At 39.1% G+C, this 17,274-nt stretch overlaps 1 protein-coding gene across 2 annotated transcripts in view; it reads right to left on the reverse strand.

Moving 5' to 3' along the window:
• FNBP4 (formin binding protein 4) overlaps positions 1 to 17,274 on the reverse strand; it is a 38,203-nt gene that overhangs the window by 1,340 nt on the left and 19,589 nt on the right. For both annotated transcript variants that reach the window (XM_032844522.1, XM_032844520.1), the window contains exons 12-16: positions 16,460 to 16,647; positions 11,001 to 11,311; positions 10,728 to 10,872; positions 9,265 to 9,608; positions 1,750 to 1,907 (exon numbers count right to left, since the gene is read on the reverse strand). In XM_032844522.1, the coding sequence (XP_032700413.1) occupies positions 1,750 to 1,907; positions 9,265 to 9,608; positions 10,728 to 10,872; positions 11,001 to 11,311; positions 16,460 to 16,647 (1,146 nt within the window). The remainder of the gene's footprint in view (positions 1 to 1,749; positions 1,908 to 9,264; positions 9,609 to 10,727; positions 10,873 to 11,000; positions 11,312 to 16,459; positions 16,648 to 17,274) is intronic.

The raw sequence follows: 17,274 nt of genomic DNA on the forward strand, positions 1-17,274 counted from the left end.
CACTCCAATATTATTATTACTATTTTTTTATAAAAAGATTTTATTTATTTGAGAAAGAAATCACAAGTAGGCAGAGAGGCAGGCAGAGAGAAAGAGGGAAGCAGACTCCCCACCAAGTAGAGAGCACAACGTGGGGCTCAATCCCAGGACCCTGAGATCATGACCTGAGCTGAAGGTAGAGAGAGGCGCAACCCACTGAGCCACCCAGGCACCCATATTATTACTATTTTTTAAGTAAGCTCTATGCCCAACATGGGGCTTGAACTCACAATCCCAAGATCTAGCAACCGAGCCAGCCAGGTGCCCCCATCCCACAATTATTAGACAAACCAGAAGATAAATGCAAACAAACAGACATTGGCATTGGACATTCTAATTATGATGGTAAAATTTATCGGGTAAGTAAAATTTCAGACTATGGATATTAAGAGGACCATATCCTAGAAGAATTTTCTCAAATTTGAGATTGATGAGTGAACAGTATATTTCTAAGAACAAAAAGGAAATATAATATTCTCACTAAAAAGGAACGACAACAACAAATAAAATAAAATGAATGAATGAATGAAAAGGAACACTATCAGGGGGCCTGGGTGGCTCCATTCAAATAGCTGTCTTTAGCCCATGTCATGATCCCAGGGTCCAGGGACTGAGCCCCGCATCGGGCTCCTTGCTCAGCAGGAGACTGCTTCTCCCTCTCCCTGCTACTCCCCTTGCTTGCTCTCTAATAAATAAATAAAATCTAAAAAAAAAAGAGAGAGAGAGAGAGAAAAGAGAACAGAACAACTAGGACTATCTCATTTCCCTAAAATTACATATAACAAGAATCTTCCAGGTTTTATTATGCTGTATGCTATGATTTATTTCATAGGGTTCCTAAGGAGACAAGTGCTAAAAGGAGGTATATAATAATTGGATAAATGGACATTTTAAGAAACAAAAAAATTCCTTACAATGACCATTTCAATTGGTAGTTATGTATCTAAAAGTAAAAATGTTTTGAATTATGAAACAAAAGATGGTGATCCTCTCCCAAATGTTTTCATTGATGTTGCAAGTGGGAGAACCAGAAGTAATAAGAGAACCTAACTGAGAAGGATGTGAAATACGGTAGGACTACTTATAAGTACATTCCAGGTTATGTATGACAACTGAACGATTAGTTGCATTCAAAGAATGTTGCTCAGTTTATTTACTCTATCTACCCTCAGAACCAGAAAAAAAAAGAAAAATACCTGGGTTAGCTATGTTTCACTTCTTACCGAATCTCTAATGAAGTTTTCTCCCCTTCCCTTTTTAAGTCTTTTTTAAAGTAAGGTCTGTGACCCAACATGGGGCTTGAACTCAAAATCCCAACCCCCAGATCAAGAGTCCCATTCTCCACAGACTGACCCAGTCCCCGTCCTTTTAACTTCTGTTAATTATTGTAAAATAATTTTTTTAAAAGTTATAAAAGGGTCTACTGGGTCTACCTGGTAAAGGGGATATCTGTTTTTCCTGGTATGCTCAGAGTTAAAGATACTCCTTTGCTTAAGAGGAACAATCAGTAGGATAAAGTATTAAAACTTTGTATTTCTAACTTTGAAAAAGGGTAAATCATAATTTTTACGGGGAAATAAACATTACTGTGAATTATGAACCTTTAGGTAAGTTTGAAAAAAAAAAAAAAATTAAGGGCTGTGATTCAAAGAATTTGACGACTGCTCTAAAACCACCACCAACCCACTCGCATTTGTGGTTTCTTTTTACCTGACCAGCTGCTGCTGCTTCCACTCTTCGATTCGCTTCTGTGCAGTTGATTCCCGGTCCTCTTCACTAGAACTAGAGTTCTCCTCTTCATCTAACTCACGTTGGATACTCTGCCACTTCTTTACCAGAGAGGGCATTTTGGTTTTACTCTTCTTTGCCTAGAGCAAAGGTTAAAGGTCAAAAAGAAAATAATACATAAAATATGGAAATGAGACCCATGTAAGATCAAGATCTCTTCTTAGAGCTAAGGAATAAAGGGACTTTAAAATCAAAAGGACAGAAACAAAATAAATCCATTATAAGTTCTTTTCAAAAATCTCTACTAATGGGGCGCCTGGGTGGCTCAGTGGGTTAAGGCCTCTGCCTTCTGCTCAGGTCATGATCCCAGGGTCCTGGGATCGAGCCCCGCATCGGGCTCTCTGCTCGGCAGGGAGCCTGCTTCCTCCTCTCTCTCTGCCTGCCTCTCTGCCTACTTGTGATCTCTGTCAAATAAATAAATAAAATATTAAAAAAAAAAATCTCTACTAACTATAAACCTAATTAATGCTTGGCTGAAAATCTAAAAACTATAAAAAAAACCTAAAAACTTTAAGTGTGTTTGTATTAAATCAGGTCAGAAAATTTTCCTTTAGCCTCATTATTTTATGGAATTCAAAACTGTTGTCTTTTATCTCAACTCAGAATTACAGTGTTTCCTTTGGCAAATTTTAAACAGATGCCCTGTTTACATCAAGTGAAAAACAGCTGAGAAAAAAAATGGCCAGCTTTCCTGGAAAGAGCAACATAGTCAATGGCAACAAATACTAAAAAAGCAAGGAGATACATCAAAATATTAATAAGATCAGTTCTAAGAGTTCTTATTTTTCTTCTTTTGGCTCATCTTCATTTTCTAAATCATCTAAAATAAATATGTACTTTCATAGTAAAAAAAAAAAAAAAATCCTAGTGATACTTACAAAATTGTAACTGCAGATGTCCAACATGGTTTGCTCTATTATCACCTTCAGGCCTCTGATCAATGGCACTCTAGCCTTCCCTGACCACCCTATCGGAGACAACACCAACTCCCAAAGACCACTTTTTGTCCTCTAACACTGCTTATTTTTTCTCACTGCATTTTAAGCACCAAATATGCACATACTATCTGTCTCCCGTTCCCTCTATTCTCCAGCCCTCCAGGAGGGAATCTCCACAAAAACAGGACTTGTTTATTTGACTCTCTACTGAATCCCAAGCTTCTAAGGAGAATGTCTGACAAATCCTATGCATTAAAAGTATTTTATCCCTGTACTTTGAAGAGCAGCAGAGCTAAGTCTCAAGACCTGACCAGGTCCCACACCATAAGCATGACCAGCAGGCACACAGGTGGTAGGTGTGAGTACCTGCTGCTGTGCTCATTCTGGACTGGATGTGGGGGCCCAATCTGTTTTTCTAGTCTGCACTTGTGAGACATTTCTTAGGTCTTCAAAAATCTGAGAAAATAAGTTTCATATTTTTAGTCTTTCTTCTGTTACGTAGCTCCCTGGTAACTCGATACCCTATTTTGATTATAACTCAGAGTTCTTAACTTTCTGGGGGAAATGAATGCCCATCTGTTGTGCTGACACCTTTAGTTCCCACACACGTCCCCATGTTCCAGTCTGTCCTTTCACCTGTGATACAGGCTCTCACACTGTATATACCCCCTTCCTGCAAGCTCCAGAACAGCCCACTCTGGCCTAGCAGGGAATCAACTGAGTCAAAAGTAACATGAACTAATAATGGTCACATGAACACAGAGGGCTCACTGATGTATAATCTTTCACTGAACATTGGCAACCATGATTAAAGAACAAAGTTCTTGGGGCGCCTGGATGGCTCAGTGGGCTAAAGCCTCTGCCTTCAGCTCCGGTCATGATCCAGGGGTCCTGGAATCAAGCCCCGCATCAGTCTCTGCTCATCGGGGGGCTTGCTTCCCTCCCCCACGCTCTGCCGGCTTCTCTGCCTACTTGTGATCTCTGTCAAATAAACAAATAAAATCTTAAAAAAAAAACCAAACCAAAACAAAACAAAGAACAAAGCTCTGGGTAGAGTTACTCTTGTTTCATTTTGACTTCTATTGGGCTTTGTAAAAAAAATTTTTTTTATCACGTGATTCCTATCAGTCATGGGAAAATTAGTTATGTTTTAGAAGCTTATTGACAATCACAATCAAAACCATGGATATAGAGTTGCATTGGCTCTTTAAGCACATTTTCACAGGGGAACACTGAAGTCAGATGAATAAAGACTGAATGGTTAGGACTTATTTTCTAGTAAGCTGCACACAAAACTCTAGCAAAAAGACTGAAAACTGGGACGCCTGGGTGGCTCAGTTGGTTAAAGCTCTGTCTTCGGCTCAGGTTGTGATCTCAGGGTCCTGGGATGGACTCCCTGCTCAGTTGGAAGTCTGCTTCTCCCTCTGCCTCTGCCCCTCCCCCCCACTTGCGCACTCTCTCTCTCTCTCTCTCAAATAAAATCTTAAAGGAAAAAAAAAGATTGAAAACATGTATTTCAAATATTCCCGAACATGAGGCACTAAGTATATCTTTTATATATATATATATATATATACATATATTTTTTTTTTTTAAGTAAACTCCATGCCCAGCAGGGAGCCCAATCTGGGGCTTGAACTCATAACCCTGAGATCAAGACCAGAGTTGAGATCAAAAGCTGGATTCTTAACCAACTGAACCACCCAGGCGCCCCTATTTTTTTTTTTTAAGATTTTATTCTTATTTTAGAGAGAGAGAGCACACGCGTGCAACACATAAAGGAGAGGGGCAGAGGAAGAAGAGAGAATTCCAGGCAGATGCTGCGCTAAGCACAAAGCCCCACGTGGAGCTCAATTTCATGACACTGAGATCATTAACTGCGCTGAAACAGAGTCAGACACAAGTGACTGGGCCACTCAGGTTCCTCCATTTTATATTCTTTTAAAATGGCCTATACACAACAAAGAGGCCATCATTTGTTTCAATATTAAGTATGTAAAAATAATACATTACCAAGTTAGAATTCTCGATTTTTCAAGACCATAGAAGCATGACTGGCTAAAAAATTACTTACTGCAGTAAAAGAGGCAGAAGCAATTATGTCTGGTGGGTCGGAAAAAGGGTGTCAAGGAAGGCTTCAGAGGATAAATGATTCCCAAGAACTGGTTGTTCTAACATTTAATTGTGTAAAGAGCAAACAGTATTGGAACTGGTGGACAAAGTAAAGGCAGGGAGGTGGTAAACAGTATTTTTACTCAGGAGAGCTGTGTATACTTTGGTGTAGAGCTTGACATTGGTCTACTTTACACACTGTCTTGTTATTATTGACTGCTCTAATATTCACTTCATTTCCAGATAATTTCTATCTGAAAACATGGTACCAAGTTGGACAAATGGTTTAATCTGGAAACATTGTCTATTTCGTGTGAATGCAGAACCCATTCAAGAAGATTCTTTGAACCATTGTAAGGCAAATGAATTTGCCCTGTTAATCCTCAGGGCAAAAGATTAAAGTTGAGGTAGAAGAGAAAGTGCTAACACAGAGGACAAAAGCTGATGAGAAAGTTGTTTTTTGTTTTTGCAGGGCGCCTGGGTGGCTCAGTCGTTAAGCGTCTGCCTTTGGCTCAGGTCATGATCCCAGGGTCCTGGGATCAGCCCTGTGTCAGGCTCCCCACTCAGCAGGAGGCTGGCTTCTCCCTCTTCCACTCCCCCTGCTTGTATTCCCTCTTTCTCACAGTCTCTCTGTCAAATGAATAAAATCTTTGAAAAAAAAAAAAGAAAGAAAGAAAGTTTTTTTGGTAATCAGGACATTCAAAAGTGGCCGTGAGTGTGACATGACATCAGAATGATGTCTCCAAACCCTGTTTCCTCACAGAAACATTACTGTAAACAAAACCTGACTAAAATGGCTTTATAGGAACTCTGGAAATGAACTAAAGATCTACAGCAACCAAGAGAACACTCAATCAGAAGCCATACTTCAGGTGCCTGGTTGGCTCAGTAGGTAGAGCATATGACTTCTAATCTCAGAGCTTTAAGTTTCAGCTCCATACTGGGTATAGAGATTATGTACACACAAAACCTTGGTGAAAAAAAGAAGTAGTAGTAGTAGCCCCACTCAAAACAATAGGAAATTCTGTGGCTTGTCTGCTTGCCTATGTGCACCACCCTCTCCCACATGGTTGGGGTGAAACAGCCAATTCTCAGTTCCCTCCTTCAGGAGGGAAGGAAAAGAGTAAAATGTTCTATCCTGGTTTCAGGTTGGAAGCCATGAAAGGCAGTGGCAGGTATTATGGCATGCGAAAACCATGTGGAAACTGCAGTCATGTGGACACCTGGAAGCAACAGATTAGGGGCAGAAGAATACTATACAGCATGTAAGGCTCCTAAAAGCAGGTGTGAGACTCTTCGGAAAATTAAAATTAAATGTATACAGGGGAATGAGAAAAAAAGGAAAGCATAAATCCAGGGAATACAAATGCCCAGAAAAGGCCCAAAAAGATCTTGAGCCTTCATACAGGGCTCATTAATGAAGTTCTTTCCACAAATATAGCAAGGCTACAAAGACTGGGAGAGAGAGCTGTTTTCTCAAATGCCTAATTTTCAATACAGGAAAAAAAAAAATCACAAAACTGGGAAACTGGGAAACACACCCATTCAAAGGAAAAGAAGATTTCTAGAAACCAACCATAAACACATGCTGAAGACATACTAGATAAAGACGTCAAAAGAGTGGTCTTAAAAGTGCTCAGGGGAGCGTAGGTGACTCAGTTGTTAAGTGTCTGCCTTCAGCTCAGGTCATGATTCCAGGGTTCTGGGACCGAGCCCCGTATTGGGATCCCCGCTCAGGAGGAAGCCTGCTTCTCCCTCTCCCACTCCACCTGCTTGTGTTCCCTTTCTGGTTGTGTCTCTCTCTGTCAAATAAATAAATAAAAATCTTTAAAAAAAAAAGAGTATAAAGTTAAGAAAAAGAAAAGTTTTAAATATGCCCCAAAAGCTAAAGGAAAACACCAGCAAAGAACTAAAGGAAATCAGGAAAGTTATACATGAACAAGATGAGATTATCAACAAAGAGAGAGATTTAAAAAAAAAACAACAACAACAAAAAAAACCAAACCCAAAGCAGATAAAAATTCTGAAGTTGAAAAATGTGAACTGAAAAATTCATTAGCTCAACAGGAGACTCTGATAGGCAGAAGAAAGGATCAGTAGTAAAATTCATGGTAGGTCATTTTAAATTACTGAGTCTGCGGAGCAAAAAGGAAAAAGAATGAAGCAAAGTGAACAGGGCCTAAGTGACTTATAATACACTCTTAAGTGGACCAACATATGCATTATGGAAGTCCCAGGAGGATGGAAAGAAAAGGGCAAAACTCATTTTAAAACTCATTGCCCCCAGGGGGGCACCTGGGTGGCTCAGTGGACTGGGCCTCTACCTTCTGCTCAGGTCATGATCTCAGGGTCCTGGGATCTAGCCCCGTATGGGGCTCTCTGCTCAGCAGGGAGCCTGCTTCCCCCTCCCTCTTTCTGCCTGCCTCTCTGCCTACTTGTGATCCCTTGTATGTCAAATAAATAAATAAAATCTTAAAAAAAGAAAAAAAAATAGCCACAGGGTGGGACACCTGGGTGGCTCAGTTGGTTAAGCCTCTGCCTTCAGCTCAGGTCATGATCCCAGCATCCTGGGATCAAGTCCCACATCAGGCTCCTTGTTCTGCTGGGAGCCTGCTTCTCCTTCTGCGTGCCACTCTGCCTGCCTGTACTCTGTCTCTCTGACAAATAAATAAACAAAATCTTAAAAAAAAAAAAAAAAAAAAAAAAAAAAAAAAAGCCACAGGGTGCCTGGATGGCTCAACCACTTAAGCATCTGACTCTTGATATCAACTCAGGTCTTGTTCTCAGGGTAATGAGTTCAAGCCCCATACTAGGCTCCATGCAGGGTGTGGAGATACTTCTAAAAAAAGTAGGGAGGAGGCACACCTGGCCAGCTCAGTTGTTAAGCTTCTCTTTTTGGCTCAGGTCATGACCCCAGGGTCTGAGAACTGAGCCCTACATCAGGCTCCCTACTCTGGTGAGCCTGCTTTTCCCTTTCCCTCCCTGCTGTTCCCCAAGTTGTGTGCGCACGCTCTGTCAAATAAATAAATAAATAAATAAATAAATAAAATCTTTAAAAAAATTTTTTAATTACAAAAACAAAAGTGAAAGAAAAAAGATAGGCAAAAAACTTCCCAAATTTAAGGAAGACATGGATATACATATCCAAGAGGTCTAACAAACTTCATGTAGTATAAACCCCAAAAGACCACAGTGTGACATAACTTGTCAAAAGCCAAAGAGAATCTAAAATCAAGGCAAAAAAAAAAAAAAAGTGACTTGTCATATATAAGGGATCCTCGATAAGATTATCAGAGGATTTCTGGCAGAAATGACATAGGCCAAAAGACAGTAGGAGGATATATTTAAAGGGGTGAAATTAAAAAGAAGCCAATTCAGAATTCTATATACCAGGCGACACTTTCCTTCAAAAATAAGGAAAAAATTAAGATGTTCCCAAAATTAACAAAAGCTGAGGGAGTTCCTTACTGCTTGACTTGCCTTGTAAAAAATGCTTAAGGGAGTGGAGTCCTTCAAGTTGAAATGAAAAGATGCCAGAACTTAACTTGCCATACAAAAATATAAAATTCTCTGGTAAAGATAAATACATGAATGAATATAAAAACCAGTATGATTATGATTTTGGTTTGTAACTCTACTTATTACTCTTCTAAAAATTTAAAAGGCAAAGCATAAACATACTTTTAAAACTACATTAATGGGTACAACATATAAAGACGTAATTTATAACAGTGCAGTGCAGCTATATAGCTTTTTGTCTGCAGTGCAGTGTATTAGTTTAAAACAGATTATTGTAACTTCAGCACATTATATGTAATACCCACAACAGCCACAAAGAAATAAACAGAATATATGCAAAAAGAAATGACAAGGGAATCAAAATGTGTCACTGTAAAAAAAGTCAACTAAACACAAAAGGCAGCAGTAAGAGAAGAAATGAGGATAAAAAGCTTTATAGGATATCTATAGAAAACAAGTAACAAAACAGTAGTGGTAGGTCCTCCCCTTTTAGTAACTACTGATAATAAATCTGTAATTTATTGATATAAACGAAACTCTCCAATTAAAAGTCCTATATTGCCAGAACGGATGTAAAAAAATAGAATCGTGGGGCACCTCGGTGGCTCAGTCAGTTGAGCATCATGACCTGAAGGCAGATGTTTAACTGAGCCACCTAGGTGCTCTAAAAAAAAATTTTTTTTTAAATTTTGTTTGAGAGAGAGAGACAGCACGAGAGGGGAAAGGGCTGGAGGGAGAAGCAGACTCCCTGCTGATCAGGGAGTCTGAGGCAGGCCTTGATCCTAGGACTCCAGGATCATGACCCAAGCAACCGAGCCACCCAAGTACCCCAAAATTTTTTTAAAATAGAAACTTAGATTTACTCTACCTTATCTTTCTTTCCTTTTTTGGTCTTCTCAGGTGGTGGCACTTTGGGAGCTGGTGGTGGTGGAGGAGGAGGAGGAGGAGGTGGTGGTGGTGGTGGTTCAATAATGGCAGTGGTAGGCACAGCACCTCGGGCTTGGACTGGCTGCAGTGTGGGAGCAGTCACTGCCATTGGGACAGAACATTCCGTGTAGCTCATAATTGCAGGAGCTGATGCCAGTCCTAGGTAATTTGACTGCAAGCTCATTCCTCTGGCTTGATGACCCATTCCTGTTGCTGGATGGCTAACTGATATTGCCTGGTGTCCAATCCCTGCAGACTGGTGTCCAATCCCTGCTGCCTGGTGACCTAACACGGAAAACATAAAACAAGACTGTAAGAAGGATATTGTGACAAGCAAAAATGAGGAAAAGACAGAAAAGAGAACTGGGGGTTAGATCACCTATGAAATGTCAGTACACCTTTTCCTCAAAAAATATAGCCATAGGGCACCTGGGTGACTCAGTTGGTTAAATGTCTGAGTCAGGTCATAATCTCTGGAAAGTGAGATCAAGGCCTAAGCTGGGCTCCACGCTCAGCAGGGAGTCTGCCTGAGGATTTCTTTCACTCTCCTCCTCCCTAACTCTCAACTAAATAAATCTTAAAAAAATATATATATATACAGCCACAGGAGCGCCTGGTGGCTCAGGCAATTATGCGTTGGCCTTTGGGTGAGGTCATGATCCCAGGGTCCTGGGACTGAGTCCCACACTGGGATCCTTGCTCAGCTGGGAGCCTGCTTCTCTCTCTGCCTGCTGCTCCCCGTGCTTGTGCTCTGACAAATAAATAAAATCTTAAAAATAAATAAATAGATAAACAGATAGACTGACTCATGATCCTGAGTTCAAGAGTTGCATGCCCTACGAAATAAGCCAGCCAGGCACCCCCACAGTAAGGTACTTAAACATCAAAATTACTGAAGTCATATAAGTGCACAGAAAACAATCTGGAAGGATACACAATAGTTTTCAGTAACTAGAAGAAACATATAGAAAAAGATTTTTGTTTTGTTTTTTTATTTTAAAGATTTTATTTATTTGACAGAGACTCAGTGAGAGAGGGAACACAAACAGGGGGAGTGAGAGAGGGAGAAGCAGGCCTCCCACTGAGCAAGGAGCCCGATGCACGGGTTGATCCCAGGACACCGGGATCATGACCTGAGCTGAAGGCAGCCCCTTAACGACCAAGCCACCCAGGTACCCCTAGAAAGAGTTTTTAAAATGAAGACCTTGGGGTGCCTGGGTAGCTCAGTGGTTAGTGTTGTACTCTTCATCTCAAGGTTGTTGAGTTGAAGCCCCACACTGGGCTCCACACTGGGTGTGGCATCTATATAAACAAAATAATGAAGTGAAAAGCCTTTACCTGACATCTAATCCTGAAAACAAAGATATAACACATTGAGGAAAACATTTTAATCACAAGGTTTACCTGCAGCTATAGCTGACTGGCTGTAGAGTACTGGAGAACTACCGATGGTAGCTGATCTCTGAACTACTGCAGTACTAATTTCTGTAGCTTTTCTTTTTACTGCTTTAGTGGAAGGCGAACTAGAGGCAGTAGAGTCAACTGAACTCTGAAACAAAGAGAATCTAGTTAGTGGCTGAAAGTCCTGATTAAACATCCTCTTCTAAAACAAAACATGGTGTCAAATCGTGCCCCAGTCCCCAGAAACTCTTCAGAATGCCAAACAGTATTTCTCACCTGGCTAGTTACAACTGTGGTTTGTGTCGAAGGTTTCAATGGAGTATCCTCCTCTGTTCCTGGGGCAGGAGGCTCCTCACTTCCCTCATCCTCCATCTCTACCTCCTGGATCTCACCATCTTCTACAGGAGGAGGGGGCGGGGGAGGGGGAGGAGGGGATTCTGGGGGCGGAGGTGGAGGTGGTGGCATTTCCAAAGGTAATGGAGGTTGAAGCACAGGCACATTTGACTGAAGGAGGGTCCAGAATGGAGTAAGTGGCATGAGTGATGAAGAAGAAACTTGGCCAGAAAAGGACTCTTTACAAAGAGAACCTATAAAAACAAACAGGAGTCAGGGCAAAGGCAAGACAAAAACTCTGTGGCTTACATTCGCACCAATGTTCAAGTGACTAGTGAGACAAAATCAGACCCCCAGGCATCTACTCTACACTGAGGTCACTGAAATATTAAGCAATTCAGTTCAAAAATGACTACCATGGAAAAATGAATTTATGCACCTCACAGTTAGTATTTGCCCCAGCTATATTATATACTAGTTTTGTTCTTTGGGTCCAGATTTATAGATGAATAAATGAAGCACACCACATCAACTCAGTGAGAAATCTGGTCATCTGAACCTGATGTTTCTTATTTCAAACATTCACAGTTTCAACATACACAACTAGAAGGCAAAACTCTGGGTCTTTTTAACTTCAAAAACGAAGAGGGGAATGAATAATGTGCATTTGCAATACTGATTCCATGTTATTTTATTTTTAAGTGAGCTAGATGACTGATTGGGGATGACCCAGAGAAGCACTCATTCAAAGCACCTGTTCTGAATTCTACTTATTTTAATTAATTTGAGTTACTAGGTTTTAAAAACCCATTTGCAAGGTGCTCTTTCTTGTGAACTTTATCATTCCTTTGCACCTTTTAATGAGTTACACTTGCTGAATCACAGCAACACAAATCAAGAAGGGCAATTTTTTTGTAAGGAGAAAAGGGAAATTTAGAACAACAAATCTTCAAGGTACAAGATAATGAAGGCACACATGAAAAAGGTGTTTGAAGACCCAGAGGATGTGAAATTGATGCTGGAGTCTGAGTTAAAAAGAAATTATAAGTAAAAAGCTGCAGAATCAGTTCTCAAATTCTGCAAAAGCCAGTTAATTCTTTTCCTTTCTCTCCTGGGAAAAGCTTTAAGGGTTAAAGAAAATAGGAGGATATACTTACTTGTAGCCTTCCCCATCCCTCTTTATCGTCAATAGGGAAGTTTCACAATATATGGGACTATTAGATATATATCCCAGGAATGCTGAAGGGAATTTTCTCCCTAAAAATCATAGAATTTAGGAGTAGAAGAGACATGAGAAATCATCTAATTCAACTCTCTCATTTCAAAGGTAATGAAACCCAGGAGGAAAATGACTTGCCTAAGATCATACAGCTCTCAGTGGCCAGGTCTGACTCCTAGTCTAGTGCTATTTTACCAAGAAGTCCTGGTGAAATGACAGAGGTCTAAGAGCTTTAGAAATCACAGCTAGATAAATCTCACTTCTCATGGAGAAGAGATACAAATGTAATCACCTGTTAAATTTCATGGTGAAAAGTGGTGGATTAAATAAGGGTGCTATTACCAGTCTCTCAACAAGGATACAACCCTTTACCTTGGTTGCCCCAAAAGACACCACACTGGTTCTCAACAAGGTAAAACCAAAGCCACCATAAACCATTTGGCTTTTAGGACAGCTTTAGTTTTTATGGAGCAGATATGTAATATATTTTTGTAAAAGACTTTAAGAGGATGATTCACAAAATTCACTGTAATTATTTTGAGAAGTTGATTAAAGGAAAAGAGTGCTGAAAAAACAGTCACCAGAAAACAAGAATGCAGTTTTCCAGCTAAAAGACTTCAACTGCCTCACCTGACTTTTATATTTGGTCATATCTAATATGAATTTACACACTAACTTTTAGATGAATAAAGTCCAGGTATGACCAAGCAGTCTACTGTATTACATAATAACAGAATATCAAGATCACATCAGAACCCAAGAAAATAAATACTGAGAATTAATAACTTAGCAAGCTTCTAAACTTTCAACATCTGGTAGATAATCAGCAAGTCAAATTTTACACTCTCATCTAAAAGCATAATACAGTATAGATATGCTTATGATGATAATGTGCTGCTATACAAAGCAACTCAAGGAAATACAGGTTCAAATTTAATAATGTGGTTTACAACCTTCAGCAAAGCCAACCAGAATTAAACTTTGTGTAAATATGTGATAAACTAGACTTGATAAATTTAGCAGCAAACAAGAAGCATTTCTGGTTAATATCTGAATCCCATATTAAGTTGCTCAAAACACAAAAGCTGTATCTTAATACTGTTAATTATCTCCTTTAGCTTAGACACAATACTGATAATTATCTCCTTTAGCTCAGACACAAAAAACTTAAGAAATATCCATTTGAATATCCAGGGATGTTCTATTGCATATTGCTTCTCTTCATTTCTAAATACAACCCAGTTGGTATATTTTGCCATTTAAGGTAACATTTAAGTCTAAAGTTCAAGGAGAGATTAAAGGTAAACACAGCTTTTACTATACACTAATAAATTTGAAAACTACAGGCTTAAAATAGTGTGGAGACACGAATTTTGAGCTCTTCAACAACTTTTTTCTATGCATCTTTGTTTTTATTTGAAGGCAGGCTTCCTTTACTGTTTTCCTGTATTGCTCCAAAGAGAAAACTTTTGCTTAGTATTTTGAACCAAGAGGACAGTTTAACAATTTAAAGCAAGAAGTTATAAAAAAAAAACAAACAGATCCACAGACTTCTGAAAAGCAGCTAAATTTAACATAAATGACAAACATTTTAGACATCACTTGTCTTTAGAGACAAGATGTTAAATTTGAACAATGAACAAGGATTAAAAAATGAACAGAACTTGGAAACTTCCTTGCTCCGCACAATGTAGTAATTTTTCTTCTCTTAAAAGATGGTTTTAACCACTGCTGAGATGACAATGACAAACAGAATATATTAAACAAACCTTCTTTATATGCTTAAACTAGTAATCAGAAATACTCTCAAATCCCAAAGACCTTAGTGTAAGATTTGGGTTTTATTTAAATCAAGTTTATCAAAGTTTTAGTGGCTCTCATTAAAGAGGCTTAAGAATATAAGCAGGATTATCAGTGGCTTTTTCCTACAGCATAATTAGTATTGTTTTAATCAGACAGGAATGTCTCCAAGTCTTCCCTTTACCACATGGTACCCAACTGTGTTTGTCATCAACAAAAGGAAAAAATAACTTTTAAGTCTAAGGTGTTCAGAGAACACTTAAAGAATCAGTAACCCTGGAATATTCAGCTCTTCAACATACAAGGGACATCAGACAGTGCTCAGGAGAAGTCTTCTTCCCAGAACTACATCAAGCCTCTTCAGTTCACTAACTACTAAAAAGCAAACAAGTGATAAAACCAACTTATGAGACATAGCTATCTTTGCTACTGAAAGAGGGGGGGAAAAAATTTAAAAGAAAATCTCTTTGTGAGAATGTTAGTAAAATACTCTAACTTGAGAAAATATATTTCTGAAATACGAAGTAAAATCAAAATACCCTTTGCTATGTGCAAAATTAGCACTGTAGCCAAATGTGGCTTTTTATTCAGTGATCTGATAATTATCCCTAGGCTATTTAAGAAATGAACAAAACCATTTGGTAACACAACCACTTTCATTTGGTATATTATCAGAACTTTCTGTTTGGTATCAGGGAGCCAAATAAATACAAAAGTATTGGGGGCGTGGGTGGCTCAGTCACTAAGCATCTGCCTTTGGCTTGGGTTATGATCTCAGCGTCCAGGGATCGAGCCCCACATGGGGCTCCCAGCTCCAAAGGAAATCAGCTTCTCCCTCTCCCACTCCCCCTGCTTGTACTCCTTCTCTCGCTATCTCTTTCTCTCTCAAAGAAATAAAATATTTTTAGAAAATAAGTAAGTAAAGCGGTGCGTGGGTGGCTCAGTCATTAAGCATCTACCTTCAGCTCTAGTCATGATCCCAGGGTCCTGAGATCGAGCCCCCATCATGTTCCTTGCTTGGCACGAAGCCTGCTTCTCCCTTTCCCACTTCTCCTGCTTGTGTTCCCTCTCTTGCTCTATCAAATAAACAAATAAAATCTTAAATAAATAAATAACGTATCATTTTTGATAAGCAGAGGACAAAAAAATTCAGCTCTTCACTCCCTAAGTTACCAACAAATTCCATGTCTTTATCTACAAAAGGTTTATTCTTTTAAAAGCCAAACCATAGACTCCTGCTTTATTTGCTATTATTTTAACAAAGAGCTACCAGTTTTTCAGATCAAAATGGTTGCTAAAAATCATAGTACTGACTATGTTTCACTATTCACTTATTTTTGTTATTTTAAGAACACTGGATTCAGAGGGAAAGGAAAAAAAAAATGCATCTTCTTCCATAATGCAGAAATCAAGCCACTTCTCTTTAGCGCTCTCAAGATTCTCAGAGAACTAAGGAGCTATGAAAGTTATTTTTTAAATGTATACAACAAACATAAGACCTCTATGAAAACTTTAAATAGGTTCAGAGCCATCCTGATTGTTTTATACTATAATACTGTTGGCAATTTGCACCAATTTGCATCAATTATTTCGCTTATCTGAAACAATGGTCATAATTTCATACCATTTCGTCAAAACATTTTAGCAACCATACGTCTTTAAGACGACTAGAGTGGAAAAATGAGGCTACAGTACCAATAGACTAAGCTTTCTGTAGAACTGCAGAACAAAAACCCCATTATCACCTCCACGTAGATATTGACATTTCAACTACTAGTTCCTTAACATTAATTTGCATCCCTGTTACTGGATACACAGCTTTGTCTGCGGACATGGGACAATTTTTTGTTGTTGTTAAGATCTAATTCACTTTATTAAATGATGCAAGAATCAGGAAGCATCCCATCTAAAAAGTAGAAGGGAGCACCTATGGGACACTTTTTAAAAAAAATATTTTATTTATTTATTTGACACTGAGAGAGGGAACACAAGCAGGGGAAGTGGGAGAGGGAGAAGCAGGCTTCCTGCTGAGCAGGGAGCCTGATGAGGGGCTCGATCCCAGGACCCCGGGATCATGACCTGAGCCGAAGACAGATGTTTAATGACTGAGCCACCCAGGTGCCCCTAGGACATTCTTAAAATCAAAATATTTTGGCTCATCATTTCACATTTTAACAAAGTCTGAAATTAATAGTATGCTGATTTCCAAGTAGTCACTGCCTTAGTTTTCTTCAGAATTAACTTATAATTTTATGTCAAGTCACTATTTTTTAATAGAAACTCTTGATTTATTTCCTTCTTTTATGGTATCAACTAACACAAGTCATTTTTTTCCCCCCAAAAGTTATTTCTCTCTAAATTAGTATAGGGTAAATTGTCCCACCTGTGGAATTCTCAGATGATTCTGCAGAATTTGATTCAGTGCCAGTTTTGTCTTTCGAAGTCTGTTTAGGAAGAGTCTCGTCTCTACTTTCTTGTGCTTGGCTCTCTTCCTCCTCCTCCTCACCATCTGGAAACTCCCACTGAGACTCGCCCGACTGTTCGTTTACATAGAAATATCGTCTATGATCCCTAAATTACAAGAAAGAAAACACATGTTTTAAGACCCATTCTCCTACAAAGACACTTCCATTTGGTCCTGTCCCAGGACAGCAGTCTGCTCTCACAGGGACGAACCTCTTCTTAATGGACTGCTATTCACAAAGGCAACAAAGAGCTTTGACAATTGAGAATGAAGAACCAACGATAATTCAAAGCTATTTGCACTGCCAGCAGCTCTGTGAATACAGCCCTGAGCCCTCTCATTCCAACAGATGACTTAGAAAACACCTCTCACACTTTTTTTTTTTTTTGCCAATGCTTAACAGGCTTTCAAGTTGCATTAACGAAGGGACTCAATATCCTAGAACACTAATTTCCCTTCCAAAGAAGAGAACAACGAAGTTTGCGAAAGGTGACTCTTCCCCTCTTGGACCGTGGAATTCACATTTCATACTCTTGATATCAAACACAGTGAAAGCTAAAGAGAGGGAGAGGATCTGGGAGCTGAAAAATAAAAGAGCAAAGATTTCAAATAACGAAAAAAAAATCAAGAAAAGCCAAATATAAAAAGAAATATTTTCATCTGACCTGCTGGCAGAAGATAGTAATCTTGTTCTTCATTCACATCTTCAGGCACGAAGCTTTCCTTAACTTCAC

This window comes from Lontra canadensis, unplaced genomic scaffold, assembly GCF_010015895.1.
Source record: "Lontra canadensis isolate GAN:19392208 unplaced genomic scaffold, GSC_riverotter_1.0 scaffold154, whole genome shotgun sequence".
Classification (NCBI taxonomy): Eukaryota; Metazoa; Chordata; class Mammalia; order Carnivora; family Mustelidae; genus Lontra; species Lontra canadensis.